Source organism: Camelus ferus, chromosome 8 (genome assembly GCF_009834535.1).
Source record: "Camelus ferus isolate YT-003-E chromosome 8, BCGSAC_Cfer_1.0, whole genome shotgun sequence".
Classification (NCBI taxonomy): domain Eukaryota; kingdom Metazoa; phylum Chordata; class Mammalia; order Artiodactyla; family Camelidae; genus Camelus; species Camelus ferus.
Genome location: NC_045703.1, coordinates 30,110,395 through 30,134,275, shown reverse-complemented (window position 1 = coordinate 30,134,275; position 23,881 = coordinate 30,110,395). Strand labels below are relative to the sequence as shown.

General features: G+C 38.5%; 2 protein-coding genes across 6 annotated transcripts in view; both read left to right on the top strand.

Annotated features, from left to right (window-relative positions):
• Window positions 1-4,993, top strand: part of PPIL6 (peptidylprolyl isomerase like 6) — a 32,511-nt gene extending 27,518 nt beyond the window's left edge. For 3 of the 5 annotated variants that reach the window (XM_032484680.1, XM_032484679.1, XM_032484678.1), the window contains one exon: window positions 1,718-4,993. In XM_032484680.1, the coding sequence (XP_032340571.1) occupies window positions 1,718-1,829 (112 nt within the window). In that variant the 3' untranslated portion in view covers window positions 1,830-4,993. The remainder of the gene's footprint in view (window positions 1-1,717) is intronic. The other 2 variants (XR_004321883.1, XM_032484681.1) reach the window with 2 other exon arrangements.
• Window positions 4,994-9,504: 4,511 nt separating this feature from the next.
• Window positions 9,505-23,531, top strand: CD164 (CD164 molecule). The gene is made up of 6 exons (XM_006187416.3): window positions 9,505-9,807; window positions 12,632-12,715; window positions 14,115-14,186; window positions 15,630-15,665; window positions 19,521-19,577; window positions 21,064-23,531. The coding sequence occupies exons 1-6, from the start codon at window positions 9,624-9,626 to the stop codon at window positions 21,228-21,230; spliced, it is 600 nt and encodes a 199-aa protein (XP_006187478.1). The 5' UTR covers window positions 9,505-9,623; the 3' UTR covers window positions 21,231-23,531.
• Window positions 23,532-23,881: the final 350 nt, after the last annotated feature.

Genomic DNA, 23,881 nt, shown 5'->3' with positions numbered 1-23,881 from the left:
AAGGAACTAAATTTAAATTAATTTAAATAACCACAGGTGGCTAGTGGCTACCATATTGGGCAATGAAGATCTGAGAAACTCCCAGGATTTTGGAACTGGTTGGATAGTTGGTGCCATTCACCAAGGTAGGGAATACAAGAGGGAGGGTATGGGTGAGAAGATCATGAATTCAAAATGGGTAAGTTATGTTTCAAATTAAGGTACCTATGTGACAGGAAGGTGGCAACTCCTGATACCAGGAGTAGGTATTCAAGCTGGGCAGGGGCTAGAGATGGAGATTTGGAAGCTGTCAACCTGGCAGCTGAGCTGCAGCCAGCCCAGGGTACCATCCTTCCCAGAACAGCCTCTGTGCCTCAGCTTGTCTTGTTCCTTTTTGCTTTCCTTCAGTCTGCCAAAATCCTGTTCAAGGCTTAGGTCAGAAACCCCTCCTATTACCAAAATCAAACTGCTTCTTTGCCTTCTTTGGTGCAACAAGAACAACTTGAAATAGGGACTGAGTCTCTCTCATCTTGTGCTCTAACACCTGTCACAGTGGCAAGAAGCACACAGTAGGTACTCATTCAATAATTGTGAAACCAATTTGGAGAAGAGGCTGTACATCATCTTTGGTCAGAGCTGAATCTGCCCATTTATCCCCTGCTCTTCATCCTCAGAATGTACCTTGTGTCCTGCTCTGTGTCATCTTTTCTAATTGGAATGGCAAAAATAGAGCCCCCCAAAAAAGAGATGGCTAGAGCATGGTCAGTGTCAGCACTGACTGTGTCCCCATAAAGGATCATGAAATGGAAATCACACCTTCCCCTCAGCCACTGCTTCAACCCAAACATTGGCAGAGGGCACAGTCCTATGTTTAGAGCTGTCTCTCTGGCCCCTGTGGCCCCCTCTGGTTGCAAGAACCATTAGAAGTCTAGTTCCACTCAGGGAGTTCTGGCTTGTGGCCAGGAAATGTCTACAGAAACCCAAACTAGCATGGCTTTGCGCTGTCTTTTATTCATGTGTTCAGTGGATGTTGATGAGGTGCCTCCTCTGTGCCAGGCACTGAGCACCAAGCAAAAGTATGATCTCTGCCCTCGTGAGAGAATCAGAAATTAATCCAGGAAACATACAAATAAATGTCAAATTTAACCCCGATCACTCTATAAAGCATAGGGGAACTTGATATAATCAGAAATGGGTGTCTGGGAAACTTCCCCCAAGGAAGTGATGACTGAGTAAGGTCTGAAGGAAGACTAGGAGGTGACCAGGCAAAGGGGTACTGGGAGGACATGAGCAAAGGCGACAGCTGTGGCAGGAAGGGCACACAGGGCTACTGAGGTGCTGAGAGCCAGTCCAATTGGAGCCAAGAGGACAGGGAGCATGTTGCAAGGTAGCCCCTTGGGGATTAGGGAGGCCAGCCATGGTAGTGATTTTTGGTCTTTATCGTAAGGATAATGGGAAATGACTGAAGTGTTTTATGCAGGGAGATGAGATCATAGTTGCATTTCTAAAAGGTCATTCTGATGGCCACGAGGATAACAGATGGGAAAGGTCCCAGAGCAGATGTGAAGGAACCATGGCAAAGTGGACACATCTAGAGCTATTTAAGACATTTATGACTGATATTAATTTAATTTGTAGGAAATAGCCTTAGCTAAGCCAGATAGGACTCAGTTTAGGAATGTAATCTAAATGTGAAAATTTAAGACTGAGTATGTTTTCCATTTTTTCCCCTATATAGGCAATTGATTGAAGGAACAGATGTTCTTCAACAACTAGAACTGGTTCCCACAGAAAATGAAAGACCAGTACAACAATGTAGAATTATTGATAGTGGAGATCTTTATGCTTAATTTTCATATCAATAATTTCTGACAATTTTTTTATCATATATCTGATCCGCTGTTTCTAGATTTAATTAAACAGTGCTTGATAAAATTTAATTTGAAAACTGTGGCAGACGTTGTAGATTAGCTCACCCAACACCCACTCTTTCCCCAGTTTCCTATCTTGTCTCTGCTATAAAGACAGTAAAAGCAAGATTACACACTATTTCAGCCTCCTTTGCAGCTAGGAGTGGCTGTGGGACCCTCCACCCAGTCTTGAATGCAGAGAGGCTGGAGCCATGAAGGTCAGGCCAAGAGAACAACACAGAAGTCAGCCCCAACCCTCGAGCTGTGGAACCAATACCAACAACTACCTACATCTGGGCTTCTTACTATCTGAGGCAGATAGACCCCTGCCTGTTGGTTGACTCTTTTGTTACTTGTAGCCAAAACCATTCTTAATTTAGCAGCAGAACATAATGGCCTCTGAATCCTAAAACATTTGTACCTATAATAGAATTATGTTGTTGTCTGTAATTATACTTCTGCCATAAGAAACTTGGTAAATAACCGAATAGGAAAGAGGTAATAGAAAAAAATTCATTGTAATAGTTCACTGTTCATACACAGCATTTAGAAACGGGTACACACTTTGGATGCCTTTATATGACATGAATAGAATGCTCGTCTCTGAGCCATTCTAACCATACGAAAACCAAGAGCTTGGGTTATAGTCTCTGGTGGTGGGTTCCTGAGATGTTACTGGGATCCAGCTTTATCAGCTGTTCCCTTAAGCTGAGATGCTTAAACTCCTGTCACCTTGGGAACTTTTTCAACACAGGCTGCTGGACCCCATCCTTGACCCGCAGAATCTTGAGATGTGGGACCGGGATTGTATGTACTGTCAGCTCTCCCCCCGGAGGTTCTTACTTAGTCACCTGGGCACTGGTTACTTGGGAATCACTGCAAGATGTAAGTAACAGGTTTCAGCCTCCTTTCTGTAGCCAGTGAAGTGCTTGCCTCTGTCAGCGGTGACCATGCTCTGCTGCCACCATCCGTGCTGTTGCACTGTTGTTCTGCCCAGAGCCATTGAGCTTTTCTTGCCCTTAGCCAAAGCTTTGTCTTCCAAGAATGATCTCTCTTTGAGCCAGTCTTAAGGAGACAGCCCTCTAATTGACTTGAAGCTTGCCAGATAGCCAAAGGATTAAAAAAATTTTTTTTTCTTTTTAATGGGGGTACTGGGGATTGAACCTAGAGCCTCGTAAGTGCTAAACATGTGCTCTACCACTGAGCTATTACTCTCACCACTTTAATTTTTAATTTTGAAATGATTATAGATTCATAGGAAGTTGCAAAAATTCTATAGGGCAGTCCTGTGTACGGATCACCCAGTTTCCCCAGTGGCCTATCCTACACAGCTAGAGTACAACATCAAAACCAGGCAGTTGACACTGGTACAGCTGTCATTTTATCATGTGTAGATCTGCGTGACTGGTACCACAATCAAGATACAGACCTTCTTGAGTGCCACAAAGACCTCCCTCAGGATAGCCCTTTATGGTTACACCTACTCCCCTGCTCCCTATCATCCCTACCCCCTGACAACTGGCATATTCTTTCTTTTTAAAATAACAGCTTCATTCATATTGGCATATACTTCTATCCTAAGATCTGAGAGGAGGATGGGGAGAAAGCATACTGCCTGCATTACATTCTCAACTCCCCCAAGGGCAGCAGAGTTAAGAACGTGTGTTCTAGAGCCAGACCGCCTGGGTTTGGAATCCTGGCTCTGCCCTTTACTTGCTGTACGAACTCAGGCAAGAACTTCACTGTGCCTCTATTTCCTCATCTCAAAACAGTAGCACCTATCCCAGAGTTGTTGTAAGGGTTCAAGGAATCAATCGTGTGTAGACACGACCTTGAGTAGGCCTGTAAGTGCGCGATACATGCATGCTTAATAAACTCCTGGTGCCGAGGAACTTGTATTTAAAAAAAAGTTCCTCAATGACTAACAGCTAGACTAAGGAAACACTGAAGAGGAGGTTTCTCCTCTTCTATTCTTACGAGTTTTGGCCACCCTGAGAATTCAAGCTGTTTATATGAAACCTCCAGATCCGCTCGCTAGGCCTCTGGAGGGGTTTCTCTGGACAGATTGGTAACATCTCAAACAAAGGGACGCTGGGCTTGCTACAAAGACTCTCACCAACTCATGAAGCATGTGATGGATGAAACTGACGCTTTGCAAAGATCATGGTTAAAACAAATTACAAGCCTTAGTCATGTAATAACAAGCAGTAGGGCAATTCATACTGGCAATGAACCTGTATATTAGGGCATAAAGCATTTGTCTGATACTATGAAAGAACTGAGATCTTTGCATGGGTATAAGAAACTGATCTCAGCTCCCTTTATTTTTCAGCTTAGCTGCAATGTAAAAGTAGAACTCTGCTAACCACCGTCTAAAGGATGGCAAGATCATGATGCCTGTGTTTAATTTCAAGTCCTACTTTCAGGCTGTGTAGAAACTTTAATCACAGATCTGTCTATGCAGTGTTTTTTATTACCATCATCACACCGTGATACTTCTGTAATAGAATATATTCTGTCTTAAAATGATTCATATGTTTAACCATGTTGTTTGGAGAAACTGATTGTTACAAAGGACTTAAAAACTTATTCCAATTAACGCCAAGTATAATATTTTGATTTAACCAAATTGAGAGACTTCGATTTGATTAAACAAAGGAATTCTAAATTTTACCAAGTCTACAAGTATAAGAGTAAAGGCATTGTGATGATCTATACAAAAAGTTAGTTATGTGACTTTGCCCTAACTGCTGATATGGCAAAGTCAAGTACACATTGCTAGATCTTACACTAAGCCATGTTAATAAGTGGAGTGTGTAGTATCTGGACATTTTTCTTATTAGTGGAGATTTGAGATAAATATTTAAAATTCTAACCTGCAAGAAACCTGCTTAAAGCAGGTCTCCAGCCAAAAGCCCTGACTCGGGCTGTCCAGCTCTCTCCTTGTGTCATCTTATTTTTTTCCTTAGATGGCCTGTCCTTTCCTTGATTTCTGTATAGGACTCTGTATCTTATCAGTGGTGTCACTTTTGTTTTTGTTTTTTGTGTGGTTAAGCCCTTGTGATGAATATATTAAATAAATAAATTCTGGGTTTTTAAAAAAATTAAATTGTATTTATTATTATTTTGGGGGTAGGTAATTAGATGTATTTATTTATTTTTTTAATGGCAGTACCAAGGATTAAACCCATGATCTCATGCATGCTAAGCATTTGTTCTACCACTTGAGCTATACCCTCCTGCCTGTTTTTTTTTTTTTTTTCCTTAACAACAACAAAAAATTCTAAGAGGTTGGTATAGCTCAGTGGTAGAGTGCATGCTTAGCCTGCATGAGGTCCTAGGTTCAATCCCTAGTACCTACATTAAAATAAATAAATAAACCTAATTACCTGCCCCCCAAGAAAAAATTTTTTAAAAAACTGTCTAAAGAATATGTTTTCCCCAACTCCAAACAATGCCAGCTATTTGCTAATGAATGGTCTGGCAACCTCAGGATTCCATACTCGAATATTTACACTTTATACACATTTTAAATCATGTGTATTTGTTTTAGTCCTGGCTACCTAGCAATAAGGTTGTCAAATCATTTAACCTTTCATTTTTCTCATTTGTAAAAAGTACTTACGGAAGTAAGGAAGTTGTCAGCTCCTTTCTGGCTCTAAAACTTTAGTGAGTCCCTGAGTAAATTTATAGAATCAATAACAATACCATTATTTACTTTTCAATTTCATTATTAAAATGGGGGTACATCTATCTCATGGTGGTTTGAGGATTAATTGAGATGATGTGTGAAGACACCACTAGTGATCCTTGACATACAGCATAAGTTCAATAAAAATTAGTTACCCTTCTGAAATATCAACCCACAAAAACCAGTCAACTGCCACCGACAAAAATAACATCATCATCATCAACGTCACTTCAAGAAACATCAAGTCCCTGTTATGCTATTCTCACATTAATTTTCAATTGACAGAATTAACTCAAAGGTATATTATCAAAATTAAAACTGATCTCTACCAACCTAGTGATACTCTCTCTCCCTGGAAACTCATTTTTTAAACAATTATATTGCTTATACTATCCACTACCCTTCCCAAAATGGAATCACAACTTAAACTGGCAAATCTAGTCAGTCCATATCTGCAATAAATTTTATACATCATACAAAATATTTGTAACAAACTCAGTAGCAACATATACAACATAAATTACAAAGTTTGATACTTGAAAGGGAGCTTTGAAATGTGGTAAATCATAGATTCTTTTACTTCCATGTGCATAAGAAATGCTTGAATATTAAAAAAAAGAAAATTTAAAAAATAAAATAAAGAAATGCTTGAGCCTATTAAAACACAGATTCCTGTGCCTCCCTCAGTTTCTGATTCAGTGGGTCTGGAGCTGGTTGGAGAATTTGCCTTTTTAACATGTTTCAGGTGATGCTGATCTGCTGGTCTGGAGACCACACGTTAAGAACCACGGGGATGTGTTAAAGCCATAGACAGACATATGAGGGACTTGTGGCACGCAGGTATGTGGAAGAAGGATAAAAGTTATAAAACACAAGTGTGACAACAGAAAAGAATGAGGCAAAATGATGAGACAAGAAACTTTGATTTCATTAAGGCAGCAGGGAGGTAAGCAAATACTGAACAATCAGAAGGGGCAGTGACTAGAGGTCTGATACAAGGTCCTAGAGCTCCTGGCTGGACCAGAGGTGAGCCCTCCACTGCTGAAGAGGCAACAGGCAGTCTGGGGTCTCAGGGAAGGAACTGGGACACCTGGGCTGCTCAGGGCAGTGCTATTTACCATTCAGTACAGAATCAATTGAATATTTTAATAACCAGAATATCCATCTGATTGTGTCCCGGGTGAAAATCAGCTCTCCAAGACAGGATTGGGAGGAGCACAACAGATACCTGGGTGCAGGGGAAGGTAGTAGCTAACGCTGGATATCAGAAACTGCCTGGGGTGTAGTATAGCTTGAACTTGGGGGATGTTATCTAAAAGTATTCTTTCTGTTTCCTAAAGGACTAAGAGATATAATGGAAAAAGCTCCAGCATACCCAGGATTTAAAGCAGATAAACTATAAATGCGTCTCAGGTGCCAGCACACAGGGAACCTAGGCTGAGCTCCGTGACTCCAGCACATTCAGAAATTTTGTTTGTACCCAGACCTTACACACATTTGTAGAACAAACAAAAAACCAAACAAAGAGAAAAAACTTTCCAACATGTCTTGCTTGATGTAATTTTGTACTGAAAGGAATTGCAGCCATTTAGGAGGATAGAATAGTTCTCCATGGGTCAAAGTGCAAAGCAGTCTTCTCAGACTTTAATAGGTGTGCATACGGCTCTCGTGCAAATGCGGGGTATGCATCAGGTCTGAGGTGAGGCCCAAGACATCGTGTTTCTAACAAGTTTTCAAGTGGTATGAATGATATTGGTTCATGATCTACACTTTGAGAAGAGTAAAGCTGTGTGTGGTTTGCAGATGGCAGATTAGAAACATCTGGGGAGCTTTTAAAAATCCTGATGCCCAGACATTATACCAGACTAATTAAATCAGTATTCAGGCATTAGTACTTTTCAAAACTTCCTGTTGGTTCCTATGTTCAGCCAAGGTTGAGAACAATTGCTCTAAATTGTAATGCTTCTCTCTGAAACCCTGCAAGTTATCAAGGAAATATCTGTTGTCAAAGTGGAGAGCCTCCTAATGAGAGTATCTCTAGTATCTTAACACCAACCCTAATCACAGTGTTAATAGTAAGAATCTGACCATACAGTTTCAGCTCACTAATAATCTCTGATTTATTACAATCCTTTTCCAATTTTGTGCAAGTTACTTAAATATTACAGCAGGTTTAATACGTGTTAAAACTGTATTATAGATGCCAATCCCTGCTCTGAAATGGCGAAAGTAACTTTGGAAGTCTTCCTTGATCTAGCTCAACAGATGCCATGTAAAATAAAATAAAATTAGCCAATGCTTTTTCTAGTTTTAAAACAAGAGTGAAATGTCCCCTTACAAAGACTAACAAAAATCTGAGGACTAGAGTTGAACGCCCAGATGGTAAACTGTTAAACAATGGCCTCCACAATGGGATGTGTTCATCTTGGCGCTTAAACAAGATAATCCATTAGGATCTGGAAAGAGAATACAACTTCTATTATATTTCAACCTAAAAATGTAAAAGTTGACTAGTGCCTTCAATTGTCATATGGTCATGTGCTAAATAAATACTGTTTAAAGGTATCCTGAGAGAACAGCTACCTTTCATTGTTTGAAGGCTGATGATGGCTGCAGCCTCACTTGGCTGCACTCTCATGCTTCTGGCTGTAGGTTGGATCAGTCAAAAAGCATCAGTTTGTTTACATCCAAGCGAATCTCCAACTAGTGTAGTCGATGGAACAAATATGTTCATAGTCATGAGGGTACAGAAGGACCCCACTGATTACATTTTAGTTTAGGAAGGCTTTCATGGTTAGGCAAAAAAAGATATAGCACTTCTGTAGTCATCTTCGGCACGGGTGGGGATGCTGTTCAGAGCAAAGCAGATCTCAAAAAGCAAGTTCTGTTATTTTTAGGGTAAATATGCATAATTAAAATTGAATAACTACAAATAGCTGAAACCAGCGTTTAATACAGCTTTTACAATCTAACTTTTACCATTTGATATAAACATGGATGCCCTTGTGAATATTTCTGTGATTGGGCATCAGATGGCGCTCACCCTAACTAAAAGCCTGATCAGTGACAGAACATGAACAGGCATTTCGAAATCCAGCCCTGATGATAAACGATTGCGCCTTTCAGTCAAGTCACTTCTGAGTCTCGGTTTCACTTGTAAAGTGAAGGTGGGAACGGACCAGAGGGATTTCCAACCCATATCATCTTTGATTGACTACAGCAGTGTCACCGACTGGCTGCTACTACCGCTGGGTGAAATCGCAAGAAATTTGGAAAAGTCAGGGAAAGTGTGACAGAGATAGATGGTGTGCGGCTCCGACTGGAAGATAGGAGACCGCTTTCGGTGTTTCAGTCGGTCACACAACGTGGGCGGCGGAGCACAAACTCCTCAACCACGAGGTGTCTCTATTTCCCTAGATTGTTCTAACACAGGGTTACTTCCAGCAAAATCGATTTTCAAGGAAAAAAGCGCAGGTCCTCTGAACGATACATATGCAAGCACCTCGGAACGCAGGACGACAGTACAAACTTAACTTTTGCGCACCGCTTAGAAACCACTTCCGCTCAGCAGCACTCAGGTCCAGGAGGCGTGGCCCCCGAGATCACATGGGGCCGCGGAATTACTGCCCAGCAGGTCTTTCAGGGGGACGCCGTCACCACGTCATGTAGGTTGTTGAATCCAAGCCGGGGTGGGAGCCTTCTCTATCTCAGGGACGAGAATAGCTCCTACACGTCCAGTGTGGCACCCTGAGGGCAAATAAAAGAGTTTCCTGAGTCTGAACAGTTTCTTTGCTATATTACAGTCACTTGTAGGGACATCTTCCCTCTATTTCCTCTCGACGCTCTTGTTTCCCCTCCCGTGGGGTTTCAGTTGGTATCGCCGGCGCCCCGCCTCCGCACGCCACGGCTTGGGATTCCTCACGTGACCCCGGCGCGCGCCCGTAAGGGGAGCGGAGTCTCCGAGGCGGCGCCTTAGGGAATAGAGGGACAAACGCAGCGTTGGGTGCCTCAGTCTTCGCTCGAAAGTCAGTCCCAAGGACGCGATGTTGGGACTCTCCCGCCCGCTGCTTTGGGCGGCCGGTTGCCTGGCCGCTCTGTGCGTGCTGACCGCGGCTCAGAGCTCCGATTTGACCCCGAACGTGACTACACCCACTACTTCACCGACGACCACCAAGATAGCCCCGGTGACGACGACGACGCATCCGACGGTCACCACTCCAGCACCTGGTGAGCGCTGGTTCAACGGGCTTTCCGCGCCCGTCCGTCCGGCCTTGCCGCATCCTCTGCCCGTGGTGGGCGCGGGGCCGGGGCGGGCCGCTCTTGGGCAACATGGCGGCCCGTCCGAGGCCGGAGCGGCCGTGGTGGCCGCAGTCAGGGAGCGCCCTGGGGAAAGGGGCCGCCGAGCCTTGGGGCCATCGGGCTTCGTTTCCGACCCCGCAGTGTCCCGCGCCGAAGTGGCAATTTAAAAGTGCGTCGTAATCCCCAGCCTCACTTCAGGCTCGGAAGAGGGGACGTGGCTTCCTTCCGCGGTGGCGGCGGTAGGGTTGATGGTGGGGCGAGGCGACCGCCTCCAAAGTTGGCGATGAGACCGAACTCCCACTCCCTGGGGTTAGTCGTTTGTCCATCCAGGTGTATTTTCCGAAGGGAAGCTTCTCCCGAAGTTGGTTAAAGAGGGGAAGAGACGCTGAAGACGTTAATGCTCGCTGGTGCCTCAAAAAATAAGTCGCCCAAGATTTAATTACATAGTTTTTGCGGATAGGTATGGGACATATCTGAGTTTGAGCATTTAATTAATAAAAATCTTACATTTCATGCTATGCGCAAAGAAGGAAAAGTACACTCGTGTCCCCGGTGCTTCGCGTATGTCTCTTCGTATGTTAGGCTGAACTAGACGATAGATGGTGAAACCTGGGAAGTGGTTGGGATTAAAGTAACTCGGCGGAACCATGTGTTTAGTAGATTGTGAAGCTGAGATTGAAACCCAGATGTGTCAGTTTTCTAAAACCTGATCAGAAACACTTTCTGTTAAGCTCTGCAGTCGATTTGGGAGCTGGTTGAGGCATACACTGAATCTTAGGACAGGAAATGTCAGTGCTGTGACCACACAGGGAGATAAATTTGAAGTAGCAAAGTGAAGAACCTCTTTTAGATATTTAAAGCCTGCAGTCTAGTGTGATTGGTTATCCTAGTTAATATTGGGTAAGGAGTAACTGGCATTTTGACCGAAGAATTGCTGAAGTGTAAGGATTCTTACCTTGGCTTATTTTACAGGCTGTTCGTGTTGTTCTACAGTGTCTTCCCTGGTTTTTGTATTTTGTAAGAGTTTAATGAAATATATAATAAACTTAATGTTGTTTGTTAAGCTTTAGGAATATGTAATGGTGAAGTTCAAACATTTTAAATGAGGAAAATTGCAGTACAATACTGGAAATTCTAATCGCGCAATTTCTAAGATAATAGAGCAGGATATGTTTTTGTCTTGTGCTTATTTGGTAGTTTCCTCCTAGAATTGTTGTTTTGGGGAGTGTGTGTGTGTTTAAAGAGAGGCTTGGAAATATGTTAATTGTATTTGTGTAATTGAAATGAGTGCGAAGGAGATGATTTGTGTTTTCTGTAAGTGGTAGTTGGATAAGCTGCAGTCTAAAGGGCAGCACGTTTAGTTCGTTTTAATTAACTTTCACTATACTACCCAAGCATTCATCATCAAACAAAAGATTTTAAACAACTAGCATTTTCATCTATATGCGAACCTCTAAAGAACATACTTCTACCTTATGACCCCTCACAACCCCCTCCCCCAGAGAACGTCCCAGTCTCTGATAAATATTGAAATGCAGTGCCTCTGTGCAGAACTATTTTTAGGCACGGGGAAAACAAATGAGAATGTTTTGGGGGGCATCTAGCTTTTAGGAAAATGGATAGAGCCCAATCCTATAGTCCATTTGTTTGTCCAGACATTAAATTAATGTCTTATCTCAGGGTCATTTGGCTTAAATTATTGACAGAGACCTTGCTCTCTTGTTAAATTATGTGTACGTGAATGTAGCCCCCCTCCAGATGGGTTGTATTTCACACTCTTGTGTGGAGAATCCCAGAAAGAGTGGATCATTTACCAGTCTCTGCTTTTCAAAATGGGCACCATCGGAGCTTGGGTTCAACCAGTAGTAAGTCTCTTATTACTATTACATATTCCAGTGTATCATCTGATGTTTTGGGGTAGTGATTTCCCTATGTGTAGTGTTGGTCTTGTAACATAGTGTCTTTTCCACTATTTTTCTTTTTTAATGATACTTTAAATGCCTCAAGAAACACTGAGTGTCTGTGAAATAGTTGCTGTGTAAAAAATGTGTAAAAAGGCGTTGTTTAAATATGTACCACGAAATACTGAGCATTCCTGCTAGGTTGTACTTTTTTCCCTTTCTCATGAGTTGACTTCTGGCTTCTTAAATCATTTATAATGATTGGAATTTCTTAGTAAGCTACATTATAATTTTTTTCTTCTGTGTGTGGGTTAAAAAACATAATGTGAGATCTACCCTCTTAAAATTTTAAGTGTATTGTACAGTATTAACTATAAGCATAGTGTCGAATAGAAAATCCCCAGAATTTTTCATCTTGCTTGAAACTTTATATTAATTGAACAGCAAACCTACATTTCTCCTCCCCCCAGCCCCTGGCAACTATCATTTTATTTTCTGCTTCAGAGTTTGATAATTTTAGATACGTTATAAGTGGAATCATGCAGTATTTGCTCTTTTGTGACTAGCTAATTTCACTTAGTATGTCCTCAAGTTTCATCCAAGTTGTAGTGTATGACAGGATTTCCTTTTTTAATGGCTGAATAGTGTTCCATTGTGTGTGTAACACGTTTTTATCCATTCATCTGTGGATGGGTTATAAAGTTTTGCCATTTCTCTGAATTAGCAAGTCTGATATTGTATGTAATGCTTATTGTTGTTTAAAAAAGATAAGTCGTACAAACTCAAAATGAGATACCAACTAATTGATTTTATGTATTTTAACCCTCAACGCCCTATCCCCATCCTCCCAGAAATCTGTGAAAGCCGCAAAAGCTGTGTTTCCTGTTTTAATGCTAGCACTGCTAATACTGCCTGCTTTTGGATAGAATGTAAAGGTAAGAAACTTTGGGATTGCTTTAATTTTGAGAACTCATTGTTTTGTTCTTAGCATTTGAAAATTATGTAGAGCATTTAGAATGGTGTGTACTATTTATTTTGCAAATCACGCACTTTTTCTTTGAAGTACCAGTTGCTTAATACTCCCCCTGAAATATTTTCATGTCTCCCATTCTTTCCCCTTTAATTTCTTAGGCTTGATAATTAATGGTCACTAGTTTAAAAAAGGAAGAGAGAATTCAGACCTTTGTAGTTAGATTAGTGTACTCATACACTGAAATTCGCTATGAAAGTAAGTTGTGAAATTTACCCCTGAAAACTGTTCCCCAGAAAAATGTTTCAGGCATTTCTCATCTGTAGATGTTCTTCGAGATGAACTATAAAGAGACCGTATGAAACTTTGTTTAATACTTAGCTAGGGGAAAAGAATGAGATAGAGTTGACTTGTGCTTCTGTTAAGTTTTAAAGTTACCTTTAATTTGATTGAGGGATAAAGAGCTAGATGGAGATACTTTGAAATGCCATTAAGGTTTTTATTAGAACCACAGGATTACAGCATGAAGTATTCTGACTTCTTAAGGTAAAGTGGTTGCATTTTTTTCTTACCGGTAAAACAGTCTCTCAGGTTTTTTTTTATACAAAGAAAAAGCCAAAGCTACACGTTAAGCGTTTTTATTAGTCACTGAAAAAATTAAGAGTACTGAAATTATGTCACTGTGTAACAAAGTTTAAAAGCCTCTTATAAAAGTACGGTATTAGCTTAATTTGGGGTTAAATTAATTTTTTTGTTGTGTGAGGATCACTTATTTTTAGGTCATAAAATGAAGTTTAAAAGTGCACCCCTCCACGTATGGCAGAGTTGGCAAGTTTTGGAGATTGAATGCCTCACTGTAGGATATATTGGAGAAAGCTTTCCCTTAAACTTTAGCTACAAGTCTTCCCATCCAGGAAAGCGGTTTTAGAAAGTGTGTAAGACTACAGAGATCTGGAACAGAGGTCCCACTGCTGATGTGAGGCACCTCCCCTGTTTACTAAGCCCGTATTAGATTCTGAGCACTTTCCCCTACTGACTCAGCCCTCCTGTGGATTCTAGCAGCCTTCCTTATGCAGTACCACAACTCTGAGATTGCTTTGTTTCTGATTCATCTGTTTAGTATATTCATGTGGATTTAAAAAGGGTATTTGGAGACATCCTGAGTGATAGGTGTAAAATAATGGGAAAAAGAAAATAATGAAGTGTTTTGTTGATCTGTGTTCTTCTAAAGAGTTTATACCTGAGTTTAATTTTTGGAAGCAGTTCTGAAGCATAGTAAGTCAAAGATATTAGTGAATAATTGGTGCTGGGGTTATTTTATTCACTTGTTTGTTTTTTGTTTTGTTTTCTTCCCCCCATAACAGGTAGAAGCTATTGTTCAGATAATTCAACAGTTAGTGATTGCCAGGTGGTGAATGGCACAGAATTCTGTTCTGGTAAGTATTCACATTGGTTTCTGGGAAAAGTGGCCGCAGAGAGGTAAGGAAGATCATTGCCTCAGGAAGTTTTATTTCAGAATTTGGCTTATTTATAGCATATTCATATTGATTGCTGAAAGGACAGTGCTTTGAAGCTTGGTTTAATCATTTGGCTGTGTATACTGTGGAGTTCTTGAAGTGCAGATGCCTCCTCTACTTTTTTTTTTTTTTTTTTTTTTTTTTTTAACTTTTCCAGAAGCTCACTGCATTTTAGACTTTCTTCTCTTGGTCACATTTTGCAGGCTTCGACGGCCTTGTTCTGGCACTTTCCTGGTTACAGTGCTGCTGATATCACAGTGTGCAGCACAGTCTGCGCTGTGGTTAAATGAGTCCTCTCTGTGTTCACCCATTTTCTCTACTTTAATTTGAGGAACTTGACTATTTAACCTTAACTCTTTGCCCAGGAAATAATTAAAATTCCTGGATGAAAGCTGATTTTTCTAACAAGATCATAAATTAATGGGAAAGAAAAACTCTTAATTGGTATGTAGATAATAATTAAATAAAGTTTTATTGGAGTGTGTCAGTAACCTTGAAAGATTACCTGTAACTATTTAATTTTAGTAGGAGTTTCTCCATTCCCCATCTATCCCCCCAGCCCAACTTGAACTTTGTAACTGAGACTTTGATTAGTTTGAGATCAGTTATACCCTATGTAGAGAGCATGATATGGTTTAGGTGGTAAATGAACAGTTTTAACATTTATTTTAATGTGGGTACCTGTGATTTTTTTGATAATACTGCTTTTCTAAGCAGTACAATAATACAAGAGGAAGTAAAACATTTAAAAATATAGTAATTTAAAGAAAAATTGAGTAAGTAATTCTACTCATTTGATAATGTATCAGTTAGAATTAGTTTTGGCTGTTAAGGACATAAAACCCCAAATTACAATGGTTTAATCGATAGATTAATTTGGCTCTTGTGTGAAGGAAGTCTGGGCTTGAGTGCAGCTAGAGGGTAGAGTGGCATTTCTACAACCATTAGAGATCTGGATACCTTCTAGGTTTTTGGTCTGTCCTTTGTCAAAAATGACTTTGACCTTATTCTCCAAGGTGAGTGTTCATGTTCCAGCCATCAAATTGGTTTTCCTACCAGCAGGAAGAAGGGAAAAAGAGAGGCCCCTATCTACTTTGCAGATGCTTCCTAGAAGTTACATGTGACTATCTAGCTGCAAAGGAGGCTAAGAAACGTCTTGGAGGAGAGAGAGTGTATCACTAAAAATCGTTGCTTCTATTTCTAAAAAAGGGAGACCAGTATTGGGACAGAGCAATTGTCAGTCTTCTCCACAGGTTAAATGGAAAAATTGTAAAAGTTGTTCTCGAATGCAGGTTGGGAAATAGCATTATAGATTGTGGTATGTTAGACAGCTTTGACTTACATGTTTGTTTTTTTAAATAGTGCCCACTACCACACCGTTGCCAACCAGTTCTACAGGTAATACAAGATAATTGACTCTTTTCGTCCTCCTCCTTTCAGGGTTTTTAAGCTTTCTAGATGAATAACTTTAGTAATAAAATATCTAAAAGTGATTAGTATAATTTTAAAAATTAGTAGACATATTTAGCCTTTGACCATAATATTTGCATTAATATGTACTGTTTATGACAGTGACACACAACTATAGTGTTTCACATTCACGGAATTGAGCAGATTTGGTGCAGCTTTGTGTATTGAGTCTGCAAACTATTTGTGGATTTGTGGAAATCTTGGGACATACAGAAGCCTAAAGGATATTAAAATTCCTATAATTCTCATCATCTAGAAGTATACCAAAGTGTTTTAAGTTCTTCTAGTGTTTCCTCTGTGTGTATCTGAATAAATACTCTTACTAGGAAGTTGGATGATATGTCCATGACTTTTTGAATTGTCTTCCCTCTTACTGCACGCATTATTGTACGCCCTTTAGCCTTCTACTCTTAGTTGTATAGTTAGGTCATCTTTCATTTTCCATGCAGTGAACATCTTACAGGGAAATATTTGCTGTCATTTCTAGTAGGATTGATTCAAACAGCATTCTAGGTTAGAGGATGACTGTCTTAAGATTTTCAATACTGATTGCTTTCCAGAAAGATAATACTTTTCATTCCTATCAATAATTGGAGTTTTTCACCACACCTTCAGCAGCATTAAGTCATATCTCCTTTTAAAAAATCTTTACCAATTTGATAGGAAGGGTAAATAATTTTTTAAAAAATCTACTCCAGGATAAGTACTAGGCTAGAAGATAGGGATATAGAGACAGAGGTAGGGTAGCAGTTTGTCTGTTGTAGGAACTATGAAAGGTCTGGAAGCAGCATCGTGTGTTGGGGGATTTGTAGGAAGATGTGTGTATTGAGTAATACGTGATGGCAGCTTCCTGGAGATGTTGATTGGTTCATTCTTGAAATTACCCTGATAAAATAGAAGAAGAGCTTCTCAAGCAAAGTAGGGTGGTCAGCACATGTGAAGGAGATGTGAGAGAGGATAATGAGGTCAGGGAATTGCATTTGGGGTGTTCAGTACAAGGTGAGGACAAGCTAAGCTAGAATGGCAACAGGTCAAGAGCCAGATTGGGAATTGCCATTGTATGCCTTGCTGGTGTGTTTGAAGTGTGAAGGTCATATGATGAGATTTGCATTTTAATAAAATAACTTACTCTGATTGTGTGGAGAGGTGCTTGGAAAGAGGCAAGAGTGAACACAGGGAGATTAGATACTCTGTTGCAGTAATTCTAGAGAACCACTGGGGAGGAGTTGCAGATGTATTCAGATAGGCTTAGTAAGTAGAAAAGAAAGGACTTGATTGAGGTGATCGGAGAGCTCTTAGCTAAAAAATACTGATAATCAGTGTAGGCAGTAAGAGTCCACTGCAGCAGCTTTTTAGCTTTCTGGAGAGAATTGGGCTTGAGGACTACACTCTTGGGAACAATAATGCCTAAGAGGTGGGAAGAGGACTGGATAGGAAACTTGAGTAGGGATGGGCAGAGAAGTGTGTGTAAGAAAAACTGTGTGTTTTAAGTGTTCAGTTTTTCAGAGGAGGAAGTGGTCAGATGCTGTAACAAGGACAAGAATTCATTTTGAAAGACCTAGGCTAGCTTGTACCAGCTTCTGCTGCCCAGTTGTACACAGCTCATCCAACTGCAACCTCAGTGATACTGTATTGGTAGCTTGAATTAAGGGCTGCAGTGGAAATAGTCACTCCATGGAAATCTGCAAATGCTATAAAACTTACCTGGGAGAGCACATTGTGTGGTGTGTTCATAAACCATTAATACCCATTAGAAGTCATTGACTGAGATGTTAAAGGTTAATGAAAGCCGAGATGTTGAGAGAAAATGAATTTCCAGAAGGTGGGATATGAACAGAAGGGGAGAGAGGGGGAAATAGTTTTCCCAAAACCATTGTGGGTTGCTTTTAATTTCTTCCTTACGAGTCTTGATGTAGTTCTGCTTGTTTCATACTGGGTTCTCTGCGAACTGTCATGAGTTTCTTGTTTTCTCTCGCTTTGGTTCTGTAAAGTGGAAGGAAGCCAGGGCTTGCTTACAGAAAATGCATCAGTTGCGTGGCAATTAGTGGTTGAAATGCATATGTTTTTATGATCTCTTTCCATGGCAGCTGCTGAAGAGAGAAATTAAGGAACTGTTTAAGAAACAATGCAAAGAAAATCTGATTTATATAGTTAAGTAGGGTTATTTATATAGTCTTCCACCAGTACAAATAATATATAAGTATTATATATCTTAGAATGACTAAAATTATGTCAGAAATATAGTGGAAAATGTTCATATTAAGTGGAACACAAACTGTATGAAGTAGTTCTAGTACAATTTTATTTTTTAATTATATACATGTCTGGAAAAATGACTGGCAGGAAGTAGCATGTTTCTTTGAATGATAGGCTCACTTCACTGTCTCCACTGTGTTTTCTACGTTTTTGGTGGCAGCTTTTATAACCTATGAATTATAATTTTTTTAATGAACATGGAGTAGGTCAGTAGAGGTATTCCCTAAGTTGTGCCTAATACTGAAAATTTTATTTATGTAATACTTTGGTCAGAAGTAAAAGTGTGTAAATGTTTTGCCTGTTTCAAAAAGTAATTTTTTTAACCATGTTAAGAGGGTGGGTAATGAGAACCAAATAACAAATTTGCAAATTTTTCCCCTCTAACGATGTCAGATAGGATTAGTAGTATTACTTTAAGATTGAAAAGAATTTGATATATGTTTAATTTATAAATAGCATTTTTTGTGGTTTCACAGAATATATAAGCACAAAACTTTGAAGGGATTATGGGTCTTAAAAATCTAGGAATTCTGTGTAAGAATCACTCCTATCAGAAAATGAGATCAAATATTTCCCAGTAAGATGCTTGTAACATGGAGAAATGAGAGATGACCTAACTGTCCACTGGTGGGTGGGGTACAATGCTAACAGTGAGAAAGGAGTACAAATGTGTGTGAACGTACTATAGTGTTTGTTAGTATCTGTTAGTAGTATTGATTCTAACAGAAGTCTCTTTTATATAGTGCTTTAGTTCCTAAAATGTTTTTACATTCAAAATAATTCTTCCCATGAGTGTACATTTTGTTAGACATCATCAGATAATTATTTGAACTCATGCAGTATGGTAAACTAGAGTTTATTACCCTTGGGCTCTTAAAATCTAAATTAGGGGAACTATGGCCCCCAGGGCACCTGTTCTTATAAATAAAATTTTTTTGGACTCCAGCCATGCCCATTCATTTACTTGTCTTTGGCTGCTTTTGCATTAGACAGTGCACAGAGTCTAAAATATTTACTGTCTGCCCTGTTAGAAAAGTTTGCCAACCCCCTGAAAAGTTTGCCAACCCCCTGAAATGAAGTAGATAAAGCTAATCTTGATACCTATATAAGAAATACTGAAATTGTATTTTTATAATCATAACTTTTTAAGTTAATGGTTTTTGTCTTAGAATAGAGATTAGTTATAAAGAACCTGTGTAATTCCCTCATCTAAATACTAATTCTTGCCCTCCTGCATGTCTTTGTGCAAACTTTATCCAGGTGTGTACATAGATGTTTATATTTTCATGTGTACATATATGCTAACATGGATACAATTTTATGATTGTTTAATGTTTTAAAATACATTTAAAAGCTAGTATTCTGGATGTGTAGATGTATTAGTGAACCATTACCTGAGATTTGGCCTTTATTCTCTAAAAAATTGAAAGCATGTTGAAGTTGGTAGCAGTCTTTTTACAAGATAGATGCTAGATAATTGAGAAAATTAGAAATTCAAGTTTTTAATACATTTTGTTCACATTCCAGCTAAAACCACAACTCTGCCTTCCCCTTCTACAACTTCCACCACAGCTACTACTACAGGTAATTGAGGTTTTTTTAAACTAATAGTGAGATAGGATGTGTCTGCAGTGTTGCCTTTTACTATTTCTGCCATCACTTTGCAGTTTTATTCTTGAATAGTTATGAACTGAATTTCATCTCTTATATTTAGAGTACCAAGATAGTAGACTGTTAAAGCAGTAATAAGAGGTTTTGCTGAGAGTCCTCTTCTAGTTTTTTAATGTGTAATTACACTTGGCATGATATGTTAGGATTGAATGATAATGATTTTCCAATAAGCCTTTTAGTACAACTTATAGGTGAAGTTGAATTTCTTATACCTTAAAAATTAAATACTGATTACTGTTAGGGATTCATTTTATTAGAGCATAGCACTTTGAATGAAGATGATAAATTCATCCTTTTTTACTGTGAAAGGTCTAAAAAGCCAAGATCATGACCAAATGTGCACTTCAATCATATTTCTTACCATTTCTTATTACAGTACAACCCTTGATACAGTGCATGTGAAAATTAACTTTTTATTAATTAATGATTTGAAATGTTATAAAGCAAATCATATTTAGGTTATGCCACAGGACACTGTAGGTACACAGGTTAGGAAGCCTTCCCTCCAGCCTTATTTATAGTACTGTTGTTTTGATTCTGGTGAATCTTTTATATTTTTAAAATTCTTTTGGCTTTATTCTGGTGCTACCTTTTTTTAAGTTTCAGTGAAGTCATTCTGTCTTCACAAGAAGAAATACAGAGCAGTTGGAATTAATTTTAAAGCTGATCGGCTTATACAGCCACCAGAGTAGTGTTTATTTGCTATTCTGTTTAAGAAAAAAGTAAAATTATTTTAAATACAAAATTGCTTTTTGTTAAAGTGGATGGTGCTCCACTTGAAACATTTTATTCCTTGAAAAGGAATTTAAAATTTTGTGTTTTTTTTCCTTGTTACTTGGTAATACTTTCTCATAAAATTTGCAATGAGAATTAAGATACCTTTAATAATGAGTTCTTTGCTTGTTAGAATTACAGATCGCAGATTTATATGATTATTTATAATCGCAGATTATTAAAATTATTTTTGTAATTTGAAAAATTGTAATCATTTTATTTACCTTAGCAAAATTCAAAAGTTGTATGAATTTTTAACATAAATATTAATATTTGCTCTAGCAATTAACTAAAATATATAGTCTGAAGAAATTGCAAATTTTAAAAGTGCTTGACATGTTCTCAGCATAATTTACATAACATAAACATTTTCTATCATTTTCATGTTTGAAATTACATAGCAGTATTGACCACTTGATACTGCTGGGTAGAATGTAGAATGGAATTGATAAATGGTTGTTTTCCTCAATTAGGGATAAATTCTAACTCTAAAGACTTAATGCAAGAGAAAACACATCATGGAATTTAACACACGGCAAAATAGAAGCTCAGCTGGGTCTTAAAATTATGGTAGAGAATTGTGAGACTCATTAAGTATTGTGATTTCTTGTATCTCATTTAACAGGTGCAACTAATACCACTTTAACTCCGACTTCACAACCTGTGAGGAAGTCAACCTTTGACGCAGCCAGTTTCATTGGAGGAATTGTCCTTGTCTTGGGTGTGCAGGCTGTAATTTTCTTTCTCTATAAATTCTGCAAATCTAAAGAACGAAACTACCACACTCTGTAAACAGACCCACTAAATTAACAAGGACTGGCATGTAACTCACTGAAACCAAAATATTATCTTTCAAGATGTCCCACATGGAAGACGCTATTCCAGGATCTTTAAAATTTCAAAGGATGCATATAGGAGCATCACCCTTGAAGAAAAAAAAAATCAGTTAAATCATTTTGCTCAATGGGAATATTTAAAATATTCTGCATGAATCCTTGTGGCTGTCTTCTTTTATTTTAAATGGCTGCTGCTGTGGGATTATATTCTCTCTTCTTGACATGCCAAATGTAACTCTGTACGTGATGGAAAACATTGTCCTGCACAGACAACCTCATGACTCTTTTGGCAGTTTAAATGTAGTCATTATAAAGCCTGAAAGCTGCATTATTTTCATCCTAACTCAGGATGTAGTCAGAATTGAGAAGAATGTGCCAAATGAGCATCAATCAGGTGGATTTTTTGGTTATCATTACAAAAGTGGAATAAATTTATAAATTTAGTATCCTTAGAGTAAAATTTTGTGCTCGATAACAGTTATTTTTTCTACATTAGAAATAAGATGCCACACAGGGAATTACATTCCAGATTTAAAGAAATGAATGGAAAGAATACAAAACATTAAAGTATAGTAGGTTGTTCATACTTGTGAAGCACCTTATATCATTGAGAAAATAAAGAACAGTGCCTTAAAAGCCAGACTGAAAGGTAGAAGATAACCTAGCATGTTGGTGATTTGTTCTTTCTCATTAATGAAGGGAAAGGTTGGTCTGAGGATGTAACTGTTGATCTGAGCAGTAGTAAACCTGTTTTTAGATACCATACTGTTACCTTCTTTATTTCAAGCCTAACTTAAAGGATGTTATACAAAGTCAGAATCCTTCGTATATTAATAAGCCTCCCAACATTTTTCTTGTGGCTGTTAAAAGGTATAAAGTTGATTTAATTATATTTTCCTTTGTACTTCAAAAAAGTATCACTGTTGTACCTTGAAAGGATTTCCACCAAACTTTCTTGAAAAGCAACTTCTGTGAGCCAAGAAGGAAATAAGTTGTTTTAGAATCATTTACTAACAATTTAAATAAGACAATCATTTTAAGTTTTGAGACAGCGAGTATGAGCAGTGTAATTTCAGAAAATCTAAGGATTTGGACTTGATCCGATTACTGTAGATTTTTAATGATGATTGCCCTGGATAAACAGATTGTGCTTTTCCTTTTTCCTCCTCTCCCATCTTTCTTAGTTTCAATTCCTGTAGTATGATAAACATGTGTACTTTTATGTCTTTAGTTTTTCTATGAAGTGGTAGTTTTTTCAGCGTTAGAGGGATATTTTTTCCCTGCCTTTGACACGTTGGGTTAGTTCAGGGGCTTAAATTAGTTTGAAGTGAGCTTTTGCTTTTCTAGGTCATTAAGGTTTTTTGTTTTAGTTTCTTTAGCCTGTAGTGGCTGAGTTTAGCACTTGGTTTTCGGTACTTTATAGTAGGAAATGACAAGTTGCTTTAGTCCATTTCATAAGCCAAAATTCCTTGCATTTGGATAATTAAAGGTCCTTAAAATGGAGATTTACTGTTTCTTTGTTACTTGCTGGTACAGCTAAAGTTTGTTTTATGTGCACATTTGTACATACACCTAATGTTTTCAAGTGCCTTAATTGTTTAAAATCTCTGGCTTCAAAGGTTTTTGGGAAAAGGTAGGCTTACCTCACATTCTTGTGTTTCCCTCAGTAGTAATATTCTAGGTACCTCACAGAATTTTATTATGGTGCCATGGCTGTTTTTAGTGAGTGCTATAAGATAGAAGATTTAGTTGAAAATTCACAAAATTTCTATTCCTCCCAAAGTGACAAAAATTAGCTACAGTGCTATAATTGTCATTTACCTAGATACAAATACCTTGCCACATGTTAACACTGTAGCTGTTTTTGTGAAAGGGTAGCTGATGAGGCCTCTCATCTTCTGTAATTTGGAATACTGCTCTAACAGAATCATAATATGGAATTCAATTTTGCAGGAAAAGCTCTTAAAACAACTCACGGCCTTTTCCCTTCTTCCTTTAGCAGTTTAGTATCTTGAGCCATTAATAATTTTTTTTTTTAATCCAGAAGGTATATAGAAACCTTTTCAGATTTTTCATCTGATTTGTTCATGCAGATGTAGTTCTATTAAAATCCCTTGTTTTACCTTACAGACATTTGTTGCACAGGCAGACACTGCTGTATTTAGAAATTTCTATTTCAGTTCATTAAAAACTGCAAAACCAATCTGTATCATGTACCAAACTGATTTAAAATAAACCTACATGTTTATTGGATTAATCTGCTCTTTTTTTTATTAACTAAAGTGTGTTTTTGCATTTTGATTATGAAATTTAATGCCAGTGAATTTATCTTACTCATCTGTCTGGAGATTGGTTGTCCACTCAGTTTTCAGTTTCTCATCAAGATCAGCAGATAGTAACTAAGGTACGTATTCATCAGTGGAGAACAGCCTTAGAAGTGATAGAGGGACCGCTTGGTATGCCTGTGGGAGTAACATGCATGTTGATCTTTCTAAAATCAATAGAAATCATCTACTGGTTTACCAAGTGAAGAGTTTATGAGAATACCAATTGTTGTTAGATACCTGAAAGCTTGTTTGTAATTCTGCCTTTTTAGTTTAGATTGTA

What these genes read in the sequence shown, in the direction of transcription:
- CD164 (XM_006187416.3), top strand. Translation starts at nt 9,624, where the DNA reads ATGTTGGGACTCTCCCGCCCGCTGCTTTGGGCGGCCGGTTGCCTGGCC. An exon ending in GTTGCCAACCAGTTCTACAG is followed by an intron (nt 15,666 to 19,520) that starts GTAATACAAGAT and finishes TTCACATTCCAG; the next exon opens with CTAAAACCACAACTCTGCCT. An exon ending in CACCACAGCTACTACTACAG is followed by an intron (nt 19,578 to 21,063) that starts GTAATTGAGGTT and finishes CTCATTTAACAG; the next exon opens with GTGCAACTAATACCACTTTA.